The 18,761-nt window shown below is 40.5% G+C and overlaps 5 protein-coding genes across 5 annotated transcripts in view; all 5 read left to right on the top strand.

Moving 5' to 3' along the window:
• The window catches only part of LOC111219508 (metastasis suppressor protein 1-like), a 60,499-nt gene extending 55,116 nt beyond the window's left edge, over window positions 1-5,383 (top strand). Inside the window, exon 13 of the mRNA XM_022742204.1 lies at window positions 1,149-5,383. Within this exon, the coding sequence (XP_022597925.1) occupies window positions 1,149-2,224 (1,076 nt within the window). The 3' untranslated portion in view covers window positions 2,225-5,383. The remainder of the gene's footprint in view (window positions 1-1,148) is intronic.
• Window positions 5,384-8,206: 2,823 nt separating this feature from the next.
• LOC111219512 (E3 ubiquitin-protein ligase TRIM39-like) overlaps window positions 8,207-18,761 on the top strand; it is an 11,228-nt gene continuing 673 nt past the window's right edge. The window contains exon 1 of the mRNA XM_022742209.1: window positions 8,207-9,870. Coding sequence (XP_022597930.1) covers window positions 8,505-9,870 — 1,366 coding nt within the window. The 5' untranslated portion in view covers window positions 8,207-8,504. The remainder of the gene's footprint in view (window positions 9,871-18,761) is intronic.
• Window positions 9,139-18,761, top strand: part of LOC111219342 (zinc-binding protein A33-like) — a 17,768-nt gene continuing 8,145 nt past the window's right edge. The window contains exon 1 of the mRNA XM_022741976.1: window positions 9,139-9,266. The gene's annotated coding sequence lies outside the window, so the exon portion shown is untranslated. The remainder of the gene's footprint in view (window positions 9,267-18,761) is intronic.
• On the top strand, window positions 11,884-14,499 carry LOC111219511 (nuclear factor 7, ovary-like). Its single transcript, XM_022742208.1, has one exon. The coding sequence runs from the start codon at window positions 12,113-12,115 to the stop codon at window positions 13,637-13,639; it is 1,527 nt and encodes a 508-aa protein (XP_022597929.1). The 5' UTR covers window positions 11,884-12,112; the 3' UTR covers window positions 13,640-14,499.
• Window positions 15,339-17,003, top strand: LOC111219513 (E3 ubiquitin-protein ligase TRIM39-like). Its single transcript, XM_022742210.1, has one exon. It carries the CDS (start codon window positions 15,521-15,523, stop codon window positions 16,949-16,951), a length of 1,431 nt encoding a protein of 476 aa, XP_022597931.1. The 5' UTR covers window positions 15,339-15,520; the 3' UTR covers window positions 16,952-17,003.

Genomic DNA, 18,761 nt, shown 5'->3' with positions numbered 1-18,761 from the left:
GTTGTATTTATATTTCCTGTTTTTGTTTGGATGAAACTGACTCTGTCATCTAAGTTGTTTACTAGTTTCCTCTGTATTTCTTCGGTGTACTAGTTCCTCTCTGGTTCTCTGCTGTAGTGTTTGTGTTTTCTTGGTTAAACTTCCTTCCTTCTCTTCCAGCTGTAAAGAGAGACCCTCCCCTCTATGGTAGGTCTCTGACTACCTGTCTGTCTGTGTATCTGTCTGTCTGCCTTCCTGCCTGTTTATCTCCAAGCTGCACGTCCTCACATCTGCATCCAACACCGCCCTCGTCTGTTGAATCTGTTTAGGTTCAGCTGTCCACAGATAATTTCAGAACTGTTTTTGGCTGAGACAGAAGTTTTGAGCAGCAGCTTGATCTGTAGGGATGTTCCGATCAAGTGTGTCCAATCCCATACTTATATTTACTTAAATACTAATTGAAATATTATCGAAATCACAATATGGCCAAGTGCAATATTCGAGTCCCAAGAGCTAAAGGTGAAATGTGTCACAACATATTTTTATAGATGTAATATAAATAAATGTTGGTTCCACAGAGACGCCCAGGCCTATAAATCATACTGTGCAGGCTGAAGGGAAAACGCTCGTTTGCTGAAATGAAAAAGTTATCATTCCTCGATTGTGACTCATATCACATTAACTGTCTGTTTTTTTTTCATATCATTCAGCCTTATTGAATACTAATTAAATATGTATCTGACACATTGAAATAACAGCTGGAGACTGTTGCTATGGGAACAACTGAAACGCTCCACTCTGGTTGTACAGTGGTGTTACAGAGTGGAGCGTCTTCCTTCACAAATTATCTTTAGAATCAGGTTCAGGTTAGTGTGAGTGTCCTCACAACTACAGACACACCGACGTTTGATGTTGCACTTTTTGTCATACCCTTTAAGTGTGTGTGTGTGTGTGTGTGTGTGTGTGTGTGTGTGTGTGTGTGTGTGTGTGTGTGTGTTGCATGTTACACACTGTAAGTCACTTGTGTAATTATATGTTCCTGCTGCTGTCGTCTGTCAGATGAGATGAAAACACTGATGTTCTCTCTCTCTCTGTCTCTCTCTCTCTCTGTCTCTCTCTCTCTGTCTCTCTCTCTCTCTCTCTGTCTCTGTCTCTCTCTCTCTCTCTAGTTGACTACGAGTCCATCTCTCTCCACGGAGACGCAGACTCCATCTCCCTACATCACATGTCCCACGGAAACAGCCAGTCAGACTTTGACAAGTCCTCGACCATCCCGAGGAACTCCGACCTCAGTTTACAGTACAGGAAGTTTGCTCAGTCCAAACGCCCCTCCTCCACCGTCAGCCTATTGGCCGAGCCCGAGTTGATCGGCGGGTCTGTCCGCCAGCTGCCGTCCCACACGGCAACCATCAGACGCAAACCGTCGTCCAAGCCGGCGTATCGCAGGGGAACAATCAGCGGGGGGGTTCCCATCCCCATCTGCACCCCCCAGGTCCCGCTTAAAGCCCTCGGAGGAAACGGTGGAAGTGATGAGAATGTTTTCACAGCGCCCCCTGCTGGAGGAGTAGGAGGTCTAGGTCACAGTAAACTCTGCACCTCCACGCAGAGCCTCAGCGCCTTACCCCCCTCCTCCTCCCCGTACTACCAGCTGGTCCCAGGTCAGATGCCCATCCCAGTGCCTGTACCTACTGTACCCTCCCTGCCACCAGAGGGCAGCAACGCCAAACATCAACAACAGAGACAGTACCAGCAGCAACTACAGCAGCACAACCAGCAACTCCAGATTCAGCAGCAGCAGCAGCAGCAGCAGCAGCAGCAATATTATCAGCAGCAGCAGCAACTACAGCAACAGTTTCAACATCAGCAGTCCCTGCTTCAGCAACCCCAGCAACTGCAACATCGACCAGACCAGTATCAGCAGCAGGACCAGTATCAGCTGCTGCTGAACCAGCAGCAGAAACAGAAGCTGTTCCAGCAGCAGCAGCAGCAGCAGCAGCAGCAGCAGCAGCAGCAGGCCCAGCTCCCGCCCCCCGTGGCCCAGGGAGAGCCCTCGTGGCCGGGCCACGGCACTCTCTACCAGCCCCAGGCTCCTCCACCCTCCAGCCAAGACCAGGCGGCAGAGCAGCTGACCCAGGAGGAAGGAGGAGGTAACATGCTGACCCTCATCAGAGGAGTAAAGCTCAAAAGGACCATCACCGACGACCGCTCCGCCCCTCTCCTGCCCCCTCCACCCAATCACAAATGAGGCTGAACGATCGATTGTTTTGCCTCACTGCTGGTTAACTGTTTAGTTTAATGGGATCAGCACCAGAGTGTGTCGGCACAGCACAGACGGCACAGAGCAAAACCAAACACAAGGACGTCACGAACACACTGATCAATCGCTGGAAGTCGATGTGTGTCCTGTTTTATTTTCTAAAAGTTCTGCTTCCTTTTTGGCTGTTTAGATTTCTGTTTTAAAAACTTTTGAGACTTGTCATTTCCTGTTGCTACAGCGACCGTCTTTTGCCTTTTTCTTCTTGTTTGCATTTTGATTGTGCATAAAGTTTTTGTTTCTCCCAGTCTTACCAATAGAGCTGTTGATCGTTTTAGTTAGTGCTCACTTCCTGGGCAGATGATCGTTATGTGGCTTGTTGATTAGCCAGACAGGAAGCTGTTAGTGTCTCAGATCCTCTTCAGTCCCGGGTGCATTTGATTTGCCTTTTGCCTAGAACTCCCAGAGGGGCGGGGTTTAGAAATAAGTCCAGTAGCTCCACTGCGTCACGTGGTTGAACCATGGTGTGTGGAGGTTTTAATTTGCCGGCTTTGAGCCAGTGTTGGTCCAGAGTGTCTGAACAGTGAGGTACAGGTCAGTCGCCACAGATCGTTGCGTTCGGTCCCGGTCGTCACAAATCGAACCCAACGCTCCTGACTCAACTGTGTCTGTAGACTGTAAATATGTTAGAACAAAAGAAGCTCTGGGAACACGTGTGGAGGTTGGATGTTTCACTTAACAGCACGTTGTCAGACGTCACTCTCTTTCTTTGACCCGTACAAAAGTTTGAATATATGATGAGTCAACATTTTGATTTCCTCACCTTTTGAGGGCAACGGTTTCCGCTCCTGGGACGCCAAATGGTGCCACTGTTTGTGGAAAAGGATTAAAAATGTTACTGTGGGCAAATGTCTGGTTTACTGTGTAAATACTTATCTGGTTAACATGAGGAAAAATAATAAGAAGGAGGAGGAGGCTCTGATTTATTTGCAGCTTTTAGAGGCAACGCTGATGTTTTAGGAGAAGTGCATTGAGAATAAAGTGCACTATGAAAAGTCTGTGATGATTGAAGCTGGTTATCAGCAGTTACAGGGGACACACCGACATGTTGAAGGACTTGACTGAACCTTCTACCACAGGAAATAAACTTTAGATGTCAGTTAATGTAACAACTAAAGTCTGAACCACACAAGAGTTTTAAGGCTGAACAGGCAATATTCCCTTTTTAACAAACAATTATTGATGATACAATTTATGATATTAAATTTAGTAATTAAGAATTGTGACCAGGATATGTACTGAGTGGACACACTGTAATGGAGACACTGTTTCTGAATCACCACGTAAATACTTTTGGCATTTGTTGTCACTTATTGGCTGATATGTTCACGGGTATAACAACCCAAAAAAAACTACTAGTATAATCATTCAGAACTGAAACAATTAGTTGATCTATAGGAAACTATTTGGACAATCGTTTGAGTCATTTTCTAAATATTCTCTGGTTTCAGGGTTTGATTGTTTTCTGTGTCACATGATGGTATGTTTTGGGTTTTGGACGGTTGATCAAAGACATCTGAAGACGTCACTCGGGCTGTAGGGAGAGTTCACAGGCACTTCTCACTATTTTCTCATATTTTATAGACAAAAACATGAATGAAAATAATTGTGAGTTGCAGCCCTGTAATTATTACATCACATTAGTTTTGCTCACATCAGTGTCACTCTGGGAATATTTAGGACCTTAAAGTTGCATTAAATGATGTCTGACTTCTGTCAACTGCTGAAAGTCACTAGTAGGAATAATAACACTAGAACCACAATCAATGAATCAGCTGATATTTGTTTATTGCAAATATATTGGTATCTGTGTGTAAATGATAAGAAATGCCTTATGTTTCAATTTCAAAACAATGTCTCCAGTACATGGATTGTCCATCAGAGAGCAATGACAAAATGTAATTATCTTTACACTGTAAAATGTCACAATTCTTTAATAACTAAATTTAAGGTCTCCTTGTCAAAATGTTTGTGTTTATGATAAAAATTGATTAAACTGGTTCTTGTTACAGAAACACCCAGAAAAATCTAGTATTAGTCTTCACATATCAAGTATGTTATCACAGAAAAATGAATAATACATTTACTTTTAATGACAATAATGTTAATGATAAATTTATGAGTGTGCTGATTTAAGGACATCAGGCAGATGATGTAAGTCTTCTTGCATTAGAAGGTTGTAACTTAATACTTACTACTAATAATTAATACTTGCAGGTCTCAGCTTTACTCTTTTCAAATGGCAAAAATCTGTGAAATTTACTGTTTAAAAACTTCACATTAAAAGAACTTCAGTGTCTTTCTGTCCCTATTCATACAGGATCTAACATGTTTAATAAAAAACACTGCTAGAGTTTTGTTTTGTTTGACTGTCTCAGAACATTTACTTCCTTTGAATGAGACTTTTAACGTCACATTAAACCATATTCATCTACAGAGTTTGGCTGGGCTCCGATAGCTGGTTCTATTTTGGATCCTGACCCAAGTTGGTGAAATATTTAGATCTGGTCATTTATTTAGATGTAATTCTCATAAATTGTTCTTTTTTTTCACGTGATATTTTTAATGATCATTTAGGTCTGGTGTTGTTCCCACTCGTGACTTTCTCTGGATGTGCGAGGGAGTTTATTAGGAAATGAACGTCGTCTTCTTTTTTTGTGGATTAGATAGAAGCAGCTTCATTGGTTGTAATAAATGACGTAGGCTGATACGTCAGTCACGTAATCTCCCCCTAAACCGATTAACTTCAGTTCTTCAGTGCAGAGACGTGTTGCCTCTAAAAGTTGCCTGTGGAGAGTCAACTTCATATTGAGAGCTGTCTGAACATGCAGGGCTGTAGCTAGCGTTACGGACTGAGGTCATGTCCTTGGTTAATGTTTTGGAGAATCTGCAGACTCATGAATATCAATAATTTATGTGACCGTTGTTTTTTCAATTAATCCTCTAAACATCTGATCTATAAAATATCAGAAATCAGTAAAACATGACAACTCCCAGAAAGCCCAAGGTGTCGTTTTGTTTAGTCTGATCTATAGTCTGAAACTTTAAGATACTCAGTTTACAATCATAGACTAGAAAACATTTCCATTTGAAGATACAAGCAGGAATTTTTTAGAATTTATACTTAAATTGCCTTAAATGACAAATGGATAATCAACACATTCCACATATTTTAAGACAGTTTTTGGTGTTTTTAGACCAAAACTCTTGAAATAATTTGACTTTTTAGGCAGAAAACCAAAAGGCCAAATAAAAATATTTTCCACCAGAATTACACACCTGAATGTAGAGAAATGCAACAGTTAAACAAATAAATCAAATGTGAAATTTTGTCACGTTTTTGTAAAATACTCAAAAAAAACTTAACAGTTTGGTTAGTGGCTCATTTCTTAAGTGTGTGGGGTTTTACTGTGGAGATTCAGGCTCATGACCTCAGTGTTTCTCAAATCCTGGCTACGGCCCTGCTGGGAAGCTGCCTGGCAGAGATCAGCTGCATGCTGGGAAATGTAGTCCAGTTTCTGGTCAACTGGTCCTGGTCTGTTCTCGGAGAAACTTTTCTGTGTATTTTGGGATCTCCTGCAGCTAATTCAAGTGTTTATATTGCTGACGAGATAAGTCTGAGAGCTTTTGATATTTGATTGATTGATTGATTGATTGATTGATTGAACCCAAGCCTCACAGCAGATATGTGTGTATATATTAATGCTTCTATTCCTGAGAGAGACCTAAATCTATATATAAAATGTATGTAAACATATCCTGATTGTATTTTTGTTGATTTATTGATTGGACGATGACAATGACGTCGGTCGTCACTCGTCATATTTTTGTAGAAAAGCTTTAAAGGGGGAAACCCAGTGAATTTTCTGACATTTGAGGACTTGAAACCTGTTTGGATGTCTGACTGTTGCGAAGCGCGCAAAGGACTAAACGGACGACAAGAACCAACAGAATGTAGAAATGTTTTCTTTTTAATCTTTCAACGTTCGCTGTGGGATCAATAATAATAATAATAATAATAATGATAATAATAATAACTGATTCATCAATTCTGGTGATGCTCTTTTTGTGTGTCTTGTATTTACTGTCACTAAACAGCGGCATCAGTTCACGTTCGGCACACTTGAACACTATCAGGAACACCACACTAGTACTGGGTTTCTGCTCCATGTTGACATGAACACATCACATCCTTTCTGCAGATCTGTCAGCTGCACATTCATGCTGCCAATCTCCTGTTCTCTTACATCCCAAAGGTGTTCTACTGGATTCAGACTTTATAACTGCTCAAACAGTTATAAAGAGTGGTTATCTCAGTTACGGTAGTCAAGGTGTTCCTGTCTGCCCGTCTGGCATCAACAACCACTCTCTTGGTTTTCTTCCAAGAGAGTGATAAAGCTCGTATTGCAAGCGAATACGAAGATACTAGACAGCAATATCTTTCCAAGGTGTATCATGTTTATCATGGTGTAAACCTAGTAGGAAAAACTTAGGGTCAAATTTCAAGTCTATGTCGATACATTCTTCAGAGCTTGTTCAATCTTCCTCCAAAACTGTAATTGTATTACATTTTTTTCAGTTGAAAACACACTTTTGGCTCGATACTGAGTTCATTCTTTCAAACACAGTTCTCACTATCGACATCTAGCTCGGGACAAGTTAATCTCACATCCAAAATGCACCAATACAACTACAACACTCAGAACACCCTGACCTAAAAAAACACTAACAGGTAGCATTGCATCACATAATCAAACAACTCAAACCAGCCTGACTGGCACCAACAATCATGCCATGTTCAAGGTCACCAAGCTCACATTTCCCCCCCTTTCTGATGTTTCATCCGAGCATTAACTGAAGAAAATGGCCTGTATCTGCATGATTTTATGAGCCTCTGCTACATGATTAGCTGAATAACTGCATTAATGAGCAGGAGTACAGGTGTTCCTAATAAAGTAGCCCCAAAACTCAAACAGGGAAACCATTAAAAAAGCAATTACAAAACGAAACAAATATTCATATAATCAGTGAATAAGTTCGAATATTGTGCATCACACAAGCAAACTGAGACATTGTGGGTACATTTATGTAACTATTTACTATCTACTAACTAACTATTTAGCGTGTGTAATACATTATACTTTCTTACCTCTTGAGTTTATGAATTAGATTGTGTCAAGTATATGTGGATGAGTGCTAATGTTAGCTAGTTTCTCACTATAGCCTTAAATTACAGTTTAGCTAACTAATGTTCGCTAGTTGTACCTTTAGCATTAAGTTACAGTTTAGCTAACATTAATTAGCTAGTTTCTCACTTTAGCCTTAAGTTACAGTTAAGCTAACTAATGTTAGCTAGTTTCTCACTTTAGCCCAAAGTTAGATTAGCTAATTAGCTAGCTGATAGCGCGCCCTTTCATTTCCAGTGTTGGATTGTCATTTGTTTTCACTCAGGAATTCAGGAGTTTTACCTGGTTGGGTAATTGTTGATTGTTATGTTGAAAATGTTATTAATTATTACTACTTTTGAGCTGCTGGACACTCGAATTTCCCCTAAGAGATTAATAAGTACCTACCTATCAAGACATAATTGCCCCCCCCCGCCTGCCATTGTATAATTTGCACTCTGTGCCTGAGTGTCAGACATACAATAGCCTATAAGAGGGAGAGGTGTCCAACCTGAAAGACCATATACGTCATTGTTTTTCAACCCTCTAATACAACCCAATGGACTGTCTCCTGAAATACCGTCTCTATGGCGCAGGCGTACTGGACCTTGGTTCTCATGGCAACAATAATAAATAAATAAATAAATAATAAACACGCGATATGGTGCTAACATGACATGGGAATTTAATGTTTCACCTAAACCAGCAATCCTATAATTTGTAGAAGGAACTGAGAGATGGTGCCCTTCCTTCAATGCTAAATGTCATCCTCTATTATGAATCGTCAAACAGGAAGCAACACTGTTCCTCTGATACTGGCAGGTGTAATAAACTAGAGAGAGGACTTTGGACTAAGCTCACAACTTCTACTGAAATACAACAGCCACAAGACAGAACACGGAAATACTGAAAACCAACACGTCCACCAGCTATTGATCTTCGAACAGACCATATAACTTCAGGAGACATTTCAAACAGAGGTAGGAAACCACACCGGACTTTCTTCAAGTTTGCCTGCTGTGTTTTCATCTTCACTTGGAAGGACAATGTCTGCCCAGTCAGAGGACGATCTCTCCTGTCCAGTCTGCCAGGATATTTTCAAAAATCCTGTCGTCCTGTCGTGCAGCCACAGCTTCTGTAAAGACTGTCTGCAGAGCTGGTGGAGAGAAAGGCCAATACAGGAGTGTCCAGTTTGTAAGAGAAGATCATCAAAGAGTGATCCACCTCGTAACTTGGCTTTAAAGAACCTGTGTGAGACTTTCTTACTGCAGAGAGATCAGAGAGCTTCAGCAGGGTCTGAGTCTCTCTGCAGTCTGCACTCTGAGAAACTCAAACTCTTCTGTCTGGACCATCAGCAGCCAGTGTGTGTCGTGTGTCTGCATTCAAAAGCACACAGTAATCACCAATTCTGTCCCATTGATGAAGCTGCACAGGAACGCAAAAAGGAGCTCCAGAAATCCCTGAAGCCTTTACAAGAGAAACTGAAGCTGTTTGAACAAGTTAAAGGAAACTATGATCAAACAGCAGAACACATTAAGGTCCAGGCCCAACACACAGAGAGGCAGATTAAGGAGCAGTTTAAGAAGCTTCACCAGTTTCTAGAGGAGGAAGAGGAGGCCAGGATCACTGCTCTGAGGGAGGAAGAGGAGCAGAAGAGTCGGATGATGAAGGAGAAGATGGAGGCTCTGAGCAGAGAGATAGCAGCTCTGTCACACACAGTCAGAGCCACAGAGGACGAGCTGAGAGCTGAAGACGTCTCATTCCTGAAGAACTACAAGGTTACAGTGGGAAGAGACCAGCAGCGCCCCCTGCTGGATGATCCACAGCTGGACTCAGGAGCTCTGATAGACCAGGCCAAACATCTGGGCAACCTGACCTTCAACATCTGGAACAAGATGAAGAAGATGGTCTCCAACAGTCCTGTGGTTCTGGACCCAAACACTGCTCATCCAGACCTCATCCTGTCTGAAGATCTGACCAGTGTGAGACGTGGAGAGAAACAGCAGCTTCCTGACAATCCAGAGAGGTTTGATAACTTCATTTCCATCCTGGGCTCTGAGGGTTTTGACTCAGGGACTCACAGCTGGGATGTTGACGTTGGAGACAGTAAATTCTGGTTTTTGGGAGTGGCTACAGAGTCTGTGAAGAGGAAAGGAAAAATACGGTCTGGAATATGGAGAATAGGGTTGTCTAATGGTAAATATAAAGCCTTCTCCCCATCAGGCCGACCAGTTTTTCTGTCAGTGACGGAGAAGCTTCAGCAGATCAGAGTTGAGCTTGACTGTTTCTTCAGAGACTTGTCTTTCTCTGATCTCAATACTGATGAGCACATTTACACCTTCAACTGCAGTGGTGAGAAGAAGTTGTTTCCATTCATTGGCAATAGAGATGAATTCCCCATTCAGATTTTACCAGAGGAGGATGACAGCGACAATGACGGCGATGATGAGTGCTACCCATACGCTTGTGGATATAAATAAAGTTAATCTAACTGAATCTGACTTTATCTAATGTCATTTCAGTGTATCTGTATCACAATGATTACTCTAGTAGCAGCAGTGAAATAAACCGAGAGCAGGAAAAACGTGAGATGAACATGAAACAACTCTGACGATGATCCTGTCTGTAAAAGTAGAATCATTTTAATTCTGATCTCAGTCATTTTGTCTTATTTTGTTTTGAAATTTTTTATGATGCTGGTGATTTAGAAACTGAAGTTTTTATTCTTGTTGTAAATTTCTCTGAATAAGAAAATCTAAATGTAAAATTGTAAATTACTGATGATGCACGTTAGCAGATTAATGTCTTGAGGAAATATGAAAACATTTCCAACATACAGATGATCCTGTATGAGACAGAGTAAGAGACACTTTATTTTGGTGATTCAGGAACTGATATGACAAAATATCTTATATTTTTATTTGCTCTTTATTTTAATATTTTAATATTTACTCTTGATAGTCCTGATTTTTTAGCCTCACTCCTGTTGTTTCTTTATTGATCCTTGTTATATACTGTAGGTTGCTTGTGTATTTTTGAAAGGATTTCTTCCTCCTCTTTGGCGCCCCCTCCAGTTGGTCTAAATGTCTATAAACAGCCATTAAAGATCATTTTGGGGGTAGAAATGATGTAAAGTTGGTGATTTAGTAACTGAATCTGTCACTACTGTTGCTTTCATTGTAAATCAAGAAAATCAGATACATGCTCAAAATGTAAATTTTAAATTACTGGAATAAACTTACTCTCAGTTTCTCCTCCACATTTCTATTGGAATAAGTGTTTTACGGTATTATAAAGAGAAGAAGATAAATAATTAAACATCTGAATATTTCAGCCATGGATGCTCTTTGTACCACGAGCTGTTGAAAGCTCTTTCCCTTTCACACCTCTCTGACAAGTCCTGATAAACAGGTGAAGATTTTAACCATAGTTCAACATGTGCATGGTCACTAATTGAAACACCTACAAAACTTCAGCATCACAAAGCATTACTTAATCGTAAAAATAAAAATCAAAAAAGAGCAAAAGAAAATCACAAATGTGTCGTTCTGGAGCTGCATTTGTTGTCTGTCCCAACCCTGGATCTTTAGTTATTAGTGTAGACAATAAATCAATATAGTTGTTACAGAGTTGATCCTTGTGATAAAACATCTGAGTTATTTTAAAGCAGGTTCCAATCTTTAGTTTTGAATTTAGTTTGATTTAGATTATGTCTGAAAAAATCAAAGTTAGACCTGAACAGTTTATTTTCTGCCTCGCTGAGTCTTTGTTTCTCTGTCACCTGACTCATGGCTGATTCTGAATCAGTTTCTTTTTCTCCTTCCTCTTTGTCTTTAAATCTTGAATCCTTTGCATAATCTTCACTTTCTCCATCTTTCTGTTTCATCTTGAGTTTCTACCTCTCCTCTGTGTCCGCTCTCCTCATCCCTTCAGTCACTCTTTGGAAATATAAAAACCTTCCATTTAAAAAAATATCACAGTACCCAAAGTAGTACTACGTACACAGTGTTAATTACAGCAGCGGGTGGTGTTGTAGGAAATAAGGTTGTGAACTGTGGAGTCACTTTCATACCAACTTAAATCTTAAAGATACAACAAAGCTGATTAACTGAACAGTTAAACAATGGCATGTAATAAATTGTAAGCCTGCTGGCGTCAGCTGTCTTTTTTGTTAAGTTCCACAAGTGAGTTGTTGGTTGATAGGGTTTATATGGTAAAATGGTGCTGACATGACATGGGAATGTAATGTGCAGCGAATAACGAAACAAGCAATCCTATAATTTCTAGAAGGAACTGAGAGATGGGGCTGTGATTTCAACTCTAAATGAAACTTAAATTCAGTTTGCAGTAAAGAGTAGAGTAGTTCTGAGAAATGTCAGCCCCTTTTATAAATTGAACAGGAAGTAACACTGTTCCTCTGATACTGGGAGGAGAAACAGACTAGAGAGAGAGGTTAAGACTAAACTCACAACTTCTACTTAAATACAACAGCCACAAGACAGAATACTGAAATACTGAAAACCAACACGTCCAGCTGCTACTGATCTGCAAACAGACCATTCAACTCCAAGACACATTTCCAACAGAGGTAGGAAACCACACCGGACTTTCTTCAAGTTTGCCTGCTGTGTTTTAATCTTCACTTGGAAGGACAATGTCTGCCCAGTCAGAGGACGATCTCTCCTGTCCAGTCTGCCAGGATATTTTCAAAAATCCTGTCGTCCTGTCGTGCAGCCACAGCTTCTGTAAAGACTGTCTGCAGAGATGGTGGAGAGAGAAACCTTTGCAGGAGTGTCCAGTTTGTAAGAGGAGATCATCAAAGAGTGATCCACCTCGTAACTTGGCTTTAAAGAACCTGTGTGAGACTTTCTTACTGCAGAGAGATCAGAGAGCTTCAGCAGGGTCTGAGCCTCTCTGCAGTCTGCACTCTGAGAAACTCAAACTCTTCTGTCTGGACCATCAGCAGCCAGTGTGTGTCGTCTGCAGAGATTCAGAAAAACACACCAACCACAGATTCAGACCCATCGATGAAGCTGCTCGACAACACAAGAAGGAACTTCAGGAAACTCTGGAGCCCTTAAAGAAGAAGTTAAAGTGTTGTAAACAAGTTAAAGAGGAGTTTGATCAAACAGCAGAACACATTAAGGTCCAGGCCCAACACACAGAGAGGCAGATTAAGGAGCAGTTTAAGAAGCTTCACCAGTTTCTAGAGGAGGAAGAGGAGGCCAGGATCACTGCTCTGAGGGAGGAAGAGGAGCAGAAGAGTCAGATGATGAAGGAGAAGATGGAGGCTCTGAGCAGAGAGATAGCAGCTCTGTCACACACAGTCAGAGCCACAGAGGACGAGCTGAGAGCTGAAGACGTCTCATTCCTGAGGAACTACAAGGTTACAGTGGAAAGAGTCCAGCAGCGCCCCCTGCTGGATGATCCACAGCTGCACTCAGGAGCTCTGATTGATGTGGCTGAACATCTGGGCAACCTGACCTTCAACATCTGGGAAAAGATGAAGGACATGGTCTCCTACAGTCCTGTGATTCTGGACCCAAACACTGCTCATCCAGAATTCATCCTGTCTGAGGATCTGACCAGTGTGAGACGTGGACAGAGACAGAAGCTTCCTGACAATCCAGAGAGGTTTGATAACTCCCTCATTGTCCTGAGCTCTGAGGGTTTTGACTCAGGGACTCACAGCTGGGACGTTGATGTTGGAGACAATAAATTTTGGTTTTTGGGAGTGGCTACAGAGTCTGTGAAGAGGTCTGAAATATGGAGAATAGGGTTGTCTAATGGTAAATATGAAGCCTTCTCCCCATCAGCACAACCAGTCGTTCTCTCAGTGAAGGAGAAACTTCAGAAGATCAGAGTTGAGTTTGACTGTGATGGGAGAAAACTGTCTTTCTCTGATCTCGATGCTGATGAGCACATTTACACCTTCAAATGCATTTGTGCAAAGAAGTTGTTTCCACTCATTGTCAATGGAGATGAATTCCCCATTCAGATTTTACCAGTGGAGGATGAGGATGATGACAGCGACAATGACAGCGACAATGACAGCGACAATGACAGCGACAATGACAGCGACAATGATGAGGACGACAATGATGACAGTTGCGATGAAGACGACAAATTGTTTCAAATGCTACCACCTGATTTCGTCCTATCGGGTTATAGAAGAAAATAACAATAATCTAACTGAATCTGACTTTATCTAATGTCATTTCAGTGTATCTGTATCACAATGATTACTCTAGTAGCAGCAGTGAAATAAACCGAGAGCAGGAAAAACGTGAGATGAACATGAAACAACTCTGACGATGATCCTGTCTGTAAAAGTAGAATCATTTTAATTCTGATCTCAGTCATTTTATCTTATTTTGTTTTGAAATTTTTTGTGATGCTGGTGATTTAGGAACTGAAGTTGTCTCAGTTTTTATTCTTGTTGTAAATTTCTCTGAACAAGAAAATCTAAATGTAAAATTGTAAATTACTGATGATGCACGTTAGCAGATTAATGTCTTGAGGAAATATGAAAACATTTCCAACATACAGATGATCCTGTATGAGACAGAGTAAGAGACACTTTATTTTGGTGATTCAGGAACTGATATGACAAAATATCTTATATTTTTATTTGCTCTTTATTTTAATATTTTAATATTTACTCTTGATAGTCCTGATTTTTTAGCCTCACTCCTGTTGTTTCTTTATTGATCCTTGTTATATACTGTAGGTTGCTTGTGTATTTTTGAAAGGATTTCTTCCTCCTCTTTGGCGCCCCCTCCAGTTGGTCTAAATGTCTATAAACAGCCATTAATGATCATTTTGGGGGTAGAAATGATGTAAAGTTGGTGATTTAGTAAATGAATCTGTCACTACTGTTGCTTTCATTATAAATCAAGAAAATCAGATACATGCTCAAAATGTAAATTTTAAATTACTGGAATAAACTTACTCTCAGTTTCTCCTCCACATTTCTATTGGAATAAGTGTTTTACGGTATTATAAAGAGAAGAAGATAAATAATTAAACATCTGAATATTTCAGCCATGGATGCTCTTTGTACCACGAGCTGTTGAAAGCTCTTTCCCTTTCACACCTCTCTGACAAGTCCTGATAAACAGGTGAAGATTTTAACCATAGTTCAACATGTGCAGGGTCACTAATTGAAACACCTACAAAACTTCAGCATCACAAAGCATTACTTAATCGTAAAAACAAAGTTAAAACAGTTAAAACAACTCCATGTATTAAATTACATTCACTGTCTGTCCCATCCTGCTGGCGTCAGCATGAAGAGTGTGTTTGTGTTCAGTTCTGCATTGAACAAGTGGGTGGAGGATTGATAGGGTTAACAGGATTTAATTGAGCTGACATGACATGGGAATGCAATGTTCCTGTGACGTGCAAGGAGGTAATGTTTTCACCTGTTGGTTTATTTGTCAGCAGGATTACGGAAAAAGGACTGAACAGATTTGGACCAAACTTGGGGGGGTGGGGTGTGGGCCACGGAAGAACTCATTCAATTTCGGAGCAGATTCCATTAAAGTGGTGGATCCAGGATTTACTTTCACTTTCCTTAACATTGGGACACAGGGTATTTTTCAACACTTTGGTCAATATTTCGCCTTGGCGGGGGAATGTGCTCTGTAGTGACTTACATTCTAGGTAGTAGAATGAACATAGATGGAGAAAGTTTCAGTGTTAATCATTACAATGAAACTGGTGTTTCAAAGTGAAAGGTAGAATATTTCCAGGAAATGGTATGACAGAGGTTAACCTCTTGTAGAACCTGCCATACAGGAAGTCACATTCTTCATCTAATACTGGGAGGAGAGTTAGACTAAAGAGAGGCTACGATTCATCTTAAGACAAAACTCGCCTCGACTGACAGACGACAGCTACAAGACAGAATACTGAAATACTGGAAAACCAACACGTCCAGCTGCTATTGATCTGCGAACAGACCATATAACTCCAAGACACATTTCCAACAGAGGTAGGAAACCACTCAAGACTTTCTTCAAGTTTGCCTGCTGTGTTTTCATCTTCACTTGGAAGGACAATGTCTGCCCAGTCAGAGGACGATCTCTCCTGTCCAGTCTGCCAGGATATTTTCAAAAATCCTGTCGTCCTGTCGTGCAGCCACAGCTTCTGTAAAGACTGTCTGCAGAGCTGGTGGAGAGAGAAACCAATACAGGAGTGTCCAGTTTGTAAGAAAATATCTCCACAGTGTGATCCACCTCGTAACTTGGCTTTAAAGAACCTGTGTGAGACTTTCTTACTGCAGAGAGATCAGAGAGCTTCAGCAGGGTCTGAGTCTCTCTGCAGTCTGCACTCTGAGAAACTCAAACTCTTCTGTCTGGACCATCAGCAGCCAGTTTGTCTCGTCTGTCTGCATTCAAAAGCACACAGTAATCACAGATTCAATCCCATTGATGAAGCTGCACAGGAACGCAAAGAGAAGCTCCAGGAATCCCTGAAGCCTTTACAAGAGAAACTGAAGCTGTTTGAACAAGTTAAAGGAAACTTTGATCAAACAGCAGAACACATTAAGGTCCAGGCCCAACACACAGAGAGGCAGATTAAGGAGCAGTTTAAGAAGCTTCACCAGTTTCTAGAGGAGGAAGAGGAGGCCAGGATCACTGCTCTGAGGGAGGAAGAGGAGCAGAAGAGTCAGATGATGAAGGAGAAGATGGAGGCTCTGAGCAGAGAGATAGCAGCTCTGTCACACACAGTCAGAGCCACAGAGGACGAGCTGAGAGCTGAAGACGTCTCATTCCTGAGGAACTACAAGGTTACAGTGGGAAGAGTCCAGCAGCGCCCCCTGCTGGATGATCCACAGCTGGACTCAGGAGCTCTGATAGACCAGGCCAAACATCTGGGCAACATGACCTACAACATCTGGGACAAGATGAAGAAGATGGTCTCCTACAGTCCTGTGGTTCTGGATCCAAACACTGCTCATCCAGACCTCATCCTGTCTGAGGATCTGACCAGTGTGAGACGAGGAGAGAAACAGAAGCTTCCTGACAATCCAGAGAGATGTGATAACTTTCACATTGTCCTGAGCTCTGAGGGTTTTAACTCAGGGACTCACAGCTGGGATGTTGACGTTGGAGACAATAAATTCTGGTTTTTGGGAGTGGCCACAGAGTCTGTGAAGAGGAAAGGAAACGTCCAGTCTGGAATATGGAGAATAGGGTTGTCTAATGGTAAATATAAAGCCTTCTCTCAATCAGCACAACCAGTTGTTCTCTCAGTGAAGGAGAAGCTTCAGAAGATCAGAGTACAGCTTGACTGTTACACAGGAAAATTGTCATTCTCTGATCATGATACTTATGAACACATTTACACCTTCACACACACCTTCACTGAAAAGCTATTTCCATACATAAGCATTAGAGATGAATTCCCAATTAAGATTTTACCAATGCTAGATTTTGATGATGATGATGATGATGATGATAGTGATTGCAATTTTGACCTATCATAGTGATTATGATGATGATTACGATGACAGTGACAACAGTGATGACATTTACAGTTTACCTGTCTAACTGAATCTAAATTATCTAATGTCATTACAGTGTATTTGTATCACAATGATGATGAGCAGGAAAAACATCCTGCCTGTAAAAGTAGAATCATTTTAATTCTGCTCTCAGTCATTTTATTTCATTTTGTTTTGAGATTTTTTTTGTGATGCTGGTGATTTAGAAACTGAAGTTGTCTCAGTTTTTATTTTCATTGTAAGTCGCTCTGAATAAAAAAATATAATATTATAATTTCTTGATGAAATATTTCCAACATACAGATGATCCTGTATGAGACAGAGTAAGAGACACTTTATTTTGGTGGTTCAGGATCTGATATGACAAAATCTCTTTTTTATTTAGATTTTCTCTTTATTTTAATATTTTAATATTTTCTTTTGATAGTGTCATTCTTTTGTCTTGCTTCTGTTGCCTCATTTGTTGTTCCCTTTCTTGTTTTTTAAAGGTTGCTTTTTTTGTGTTGCTTAATAAAAGTAACATTAAAAAGATTTATTGGTCCTCTTTGGCAACCCCTTTTGCTTTCATTGTAAATCACTCGGTATAAGAAAACCAGATACATGCTCAGAATGTAAACTTTAAATTACTGGAATAAACTTACTCTCAGTTTCTCCTCCACATTTCTATTGGAATAAGTGTTTTACGGTATTATAAAGAGAAGAAGATAAATAATTAAACAGCTGAATATTTCAGCCATGGATGCCCTTTGTACCACGAGTTGTTGAAAGCTCTTTCCCTTTCACACCTCTCTGACAAGTCCTGATAAACAGGTGAAGATTTTAACCATAGTTCAACATGTGCATGGTCACTATTTGAAACACCTACAAAACTTCAGCATCACAAAGCATTACTTAATCGTAAAAACAAAAATCAAAAAAGAGCAAATGAAAATAAGAAAATCACATTTGTGTCGTTCTGGAGCTGCATTTGTTGTCTGTCCCAACCCTGGATCTTTAGTTATTAGTGTAGACAATAAATCAATATAGTTGTTACAGAGTTGATCCTTGTGATAAAACATCTGAGTTATTTTAAAGCAGGTTCCAATCTTTAGTTTTGAATTTAGTTTGATTTAGATTATGTCTGAAAAAATCAAAGTTAGACCTGAACAGTTTATTTTCTGCCTCGCTGAGTCTTTGTTTCTCTGTCACCTGACTCATGGCTGATTCTGAATCAGTTTCTTTTTCTCCTTCCTCTTTGTCTTTAAATCTTGAATCCTTTGCATCATCTTTATTACAGCAGTGGCTGGTGTTGTGGGTAAACCGCTTATGAACTGTGGAGTCACTTTCAAACCAACTGAAACCAGACAGCTGCAACAAAGCTGATTAACTGAACAGTTAAAACAACTCCATGTATTAAATTACATTCACTCTCTGTCCCATCCTGCTGGCGTCAGCATGAAGGGTGTGTTTGTTTTCAGTTCTGCATTGCACAACTCACTCTGTGACAACACAGGAATGTAATGTTCCAGCTAAAAACAAAACAAGCAATCCTAATATTTATAGAAAGAACTGAGAGATGGGGCTGTGGTTTCAACGCTAAATGAAATTTAAATCTAGTTTGTAGTAAAGAGTAGAGTAGTTCTGAGAAATGTCAGCCTCTTTTATGAATCGTCAAACAGGAAGTAACACTGTTCCTCTGATACTGGGAGGAGCAAAAAACTAGAGAGAGGACTTTGGACTAAACTCACAACTTCTACTGAAATACAACAGCCACAAGACAGAACACGGAAATACTGAAAACCAACACGTCCAG

The sequence above is a fragment of the Seriola dumerili genome, unplaced genomic scaffold (genome assembly GCF_002260705.1).
Source record: "Seriola dumerili isolate Sdu_G_001 unplaced genomic scaffold, Sdu_1.0 BDQW01000066.1, whole genome shotgun sequence".
Classification (NCBI taxonomy): Eukaryota; Metazoa; Chordata; class Actinopteri; order Carangiformes; family Carangidae; genus Seriola; species Seriola dumerili.
This window is presented reverse-complemented; position numbering and strand designations above follow the sequence as displayed.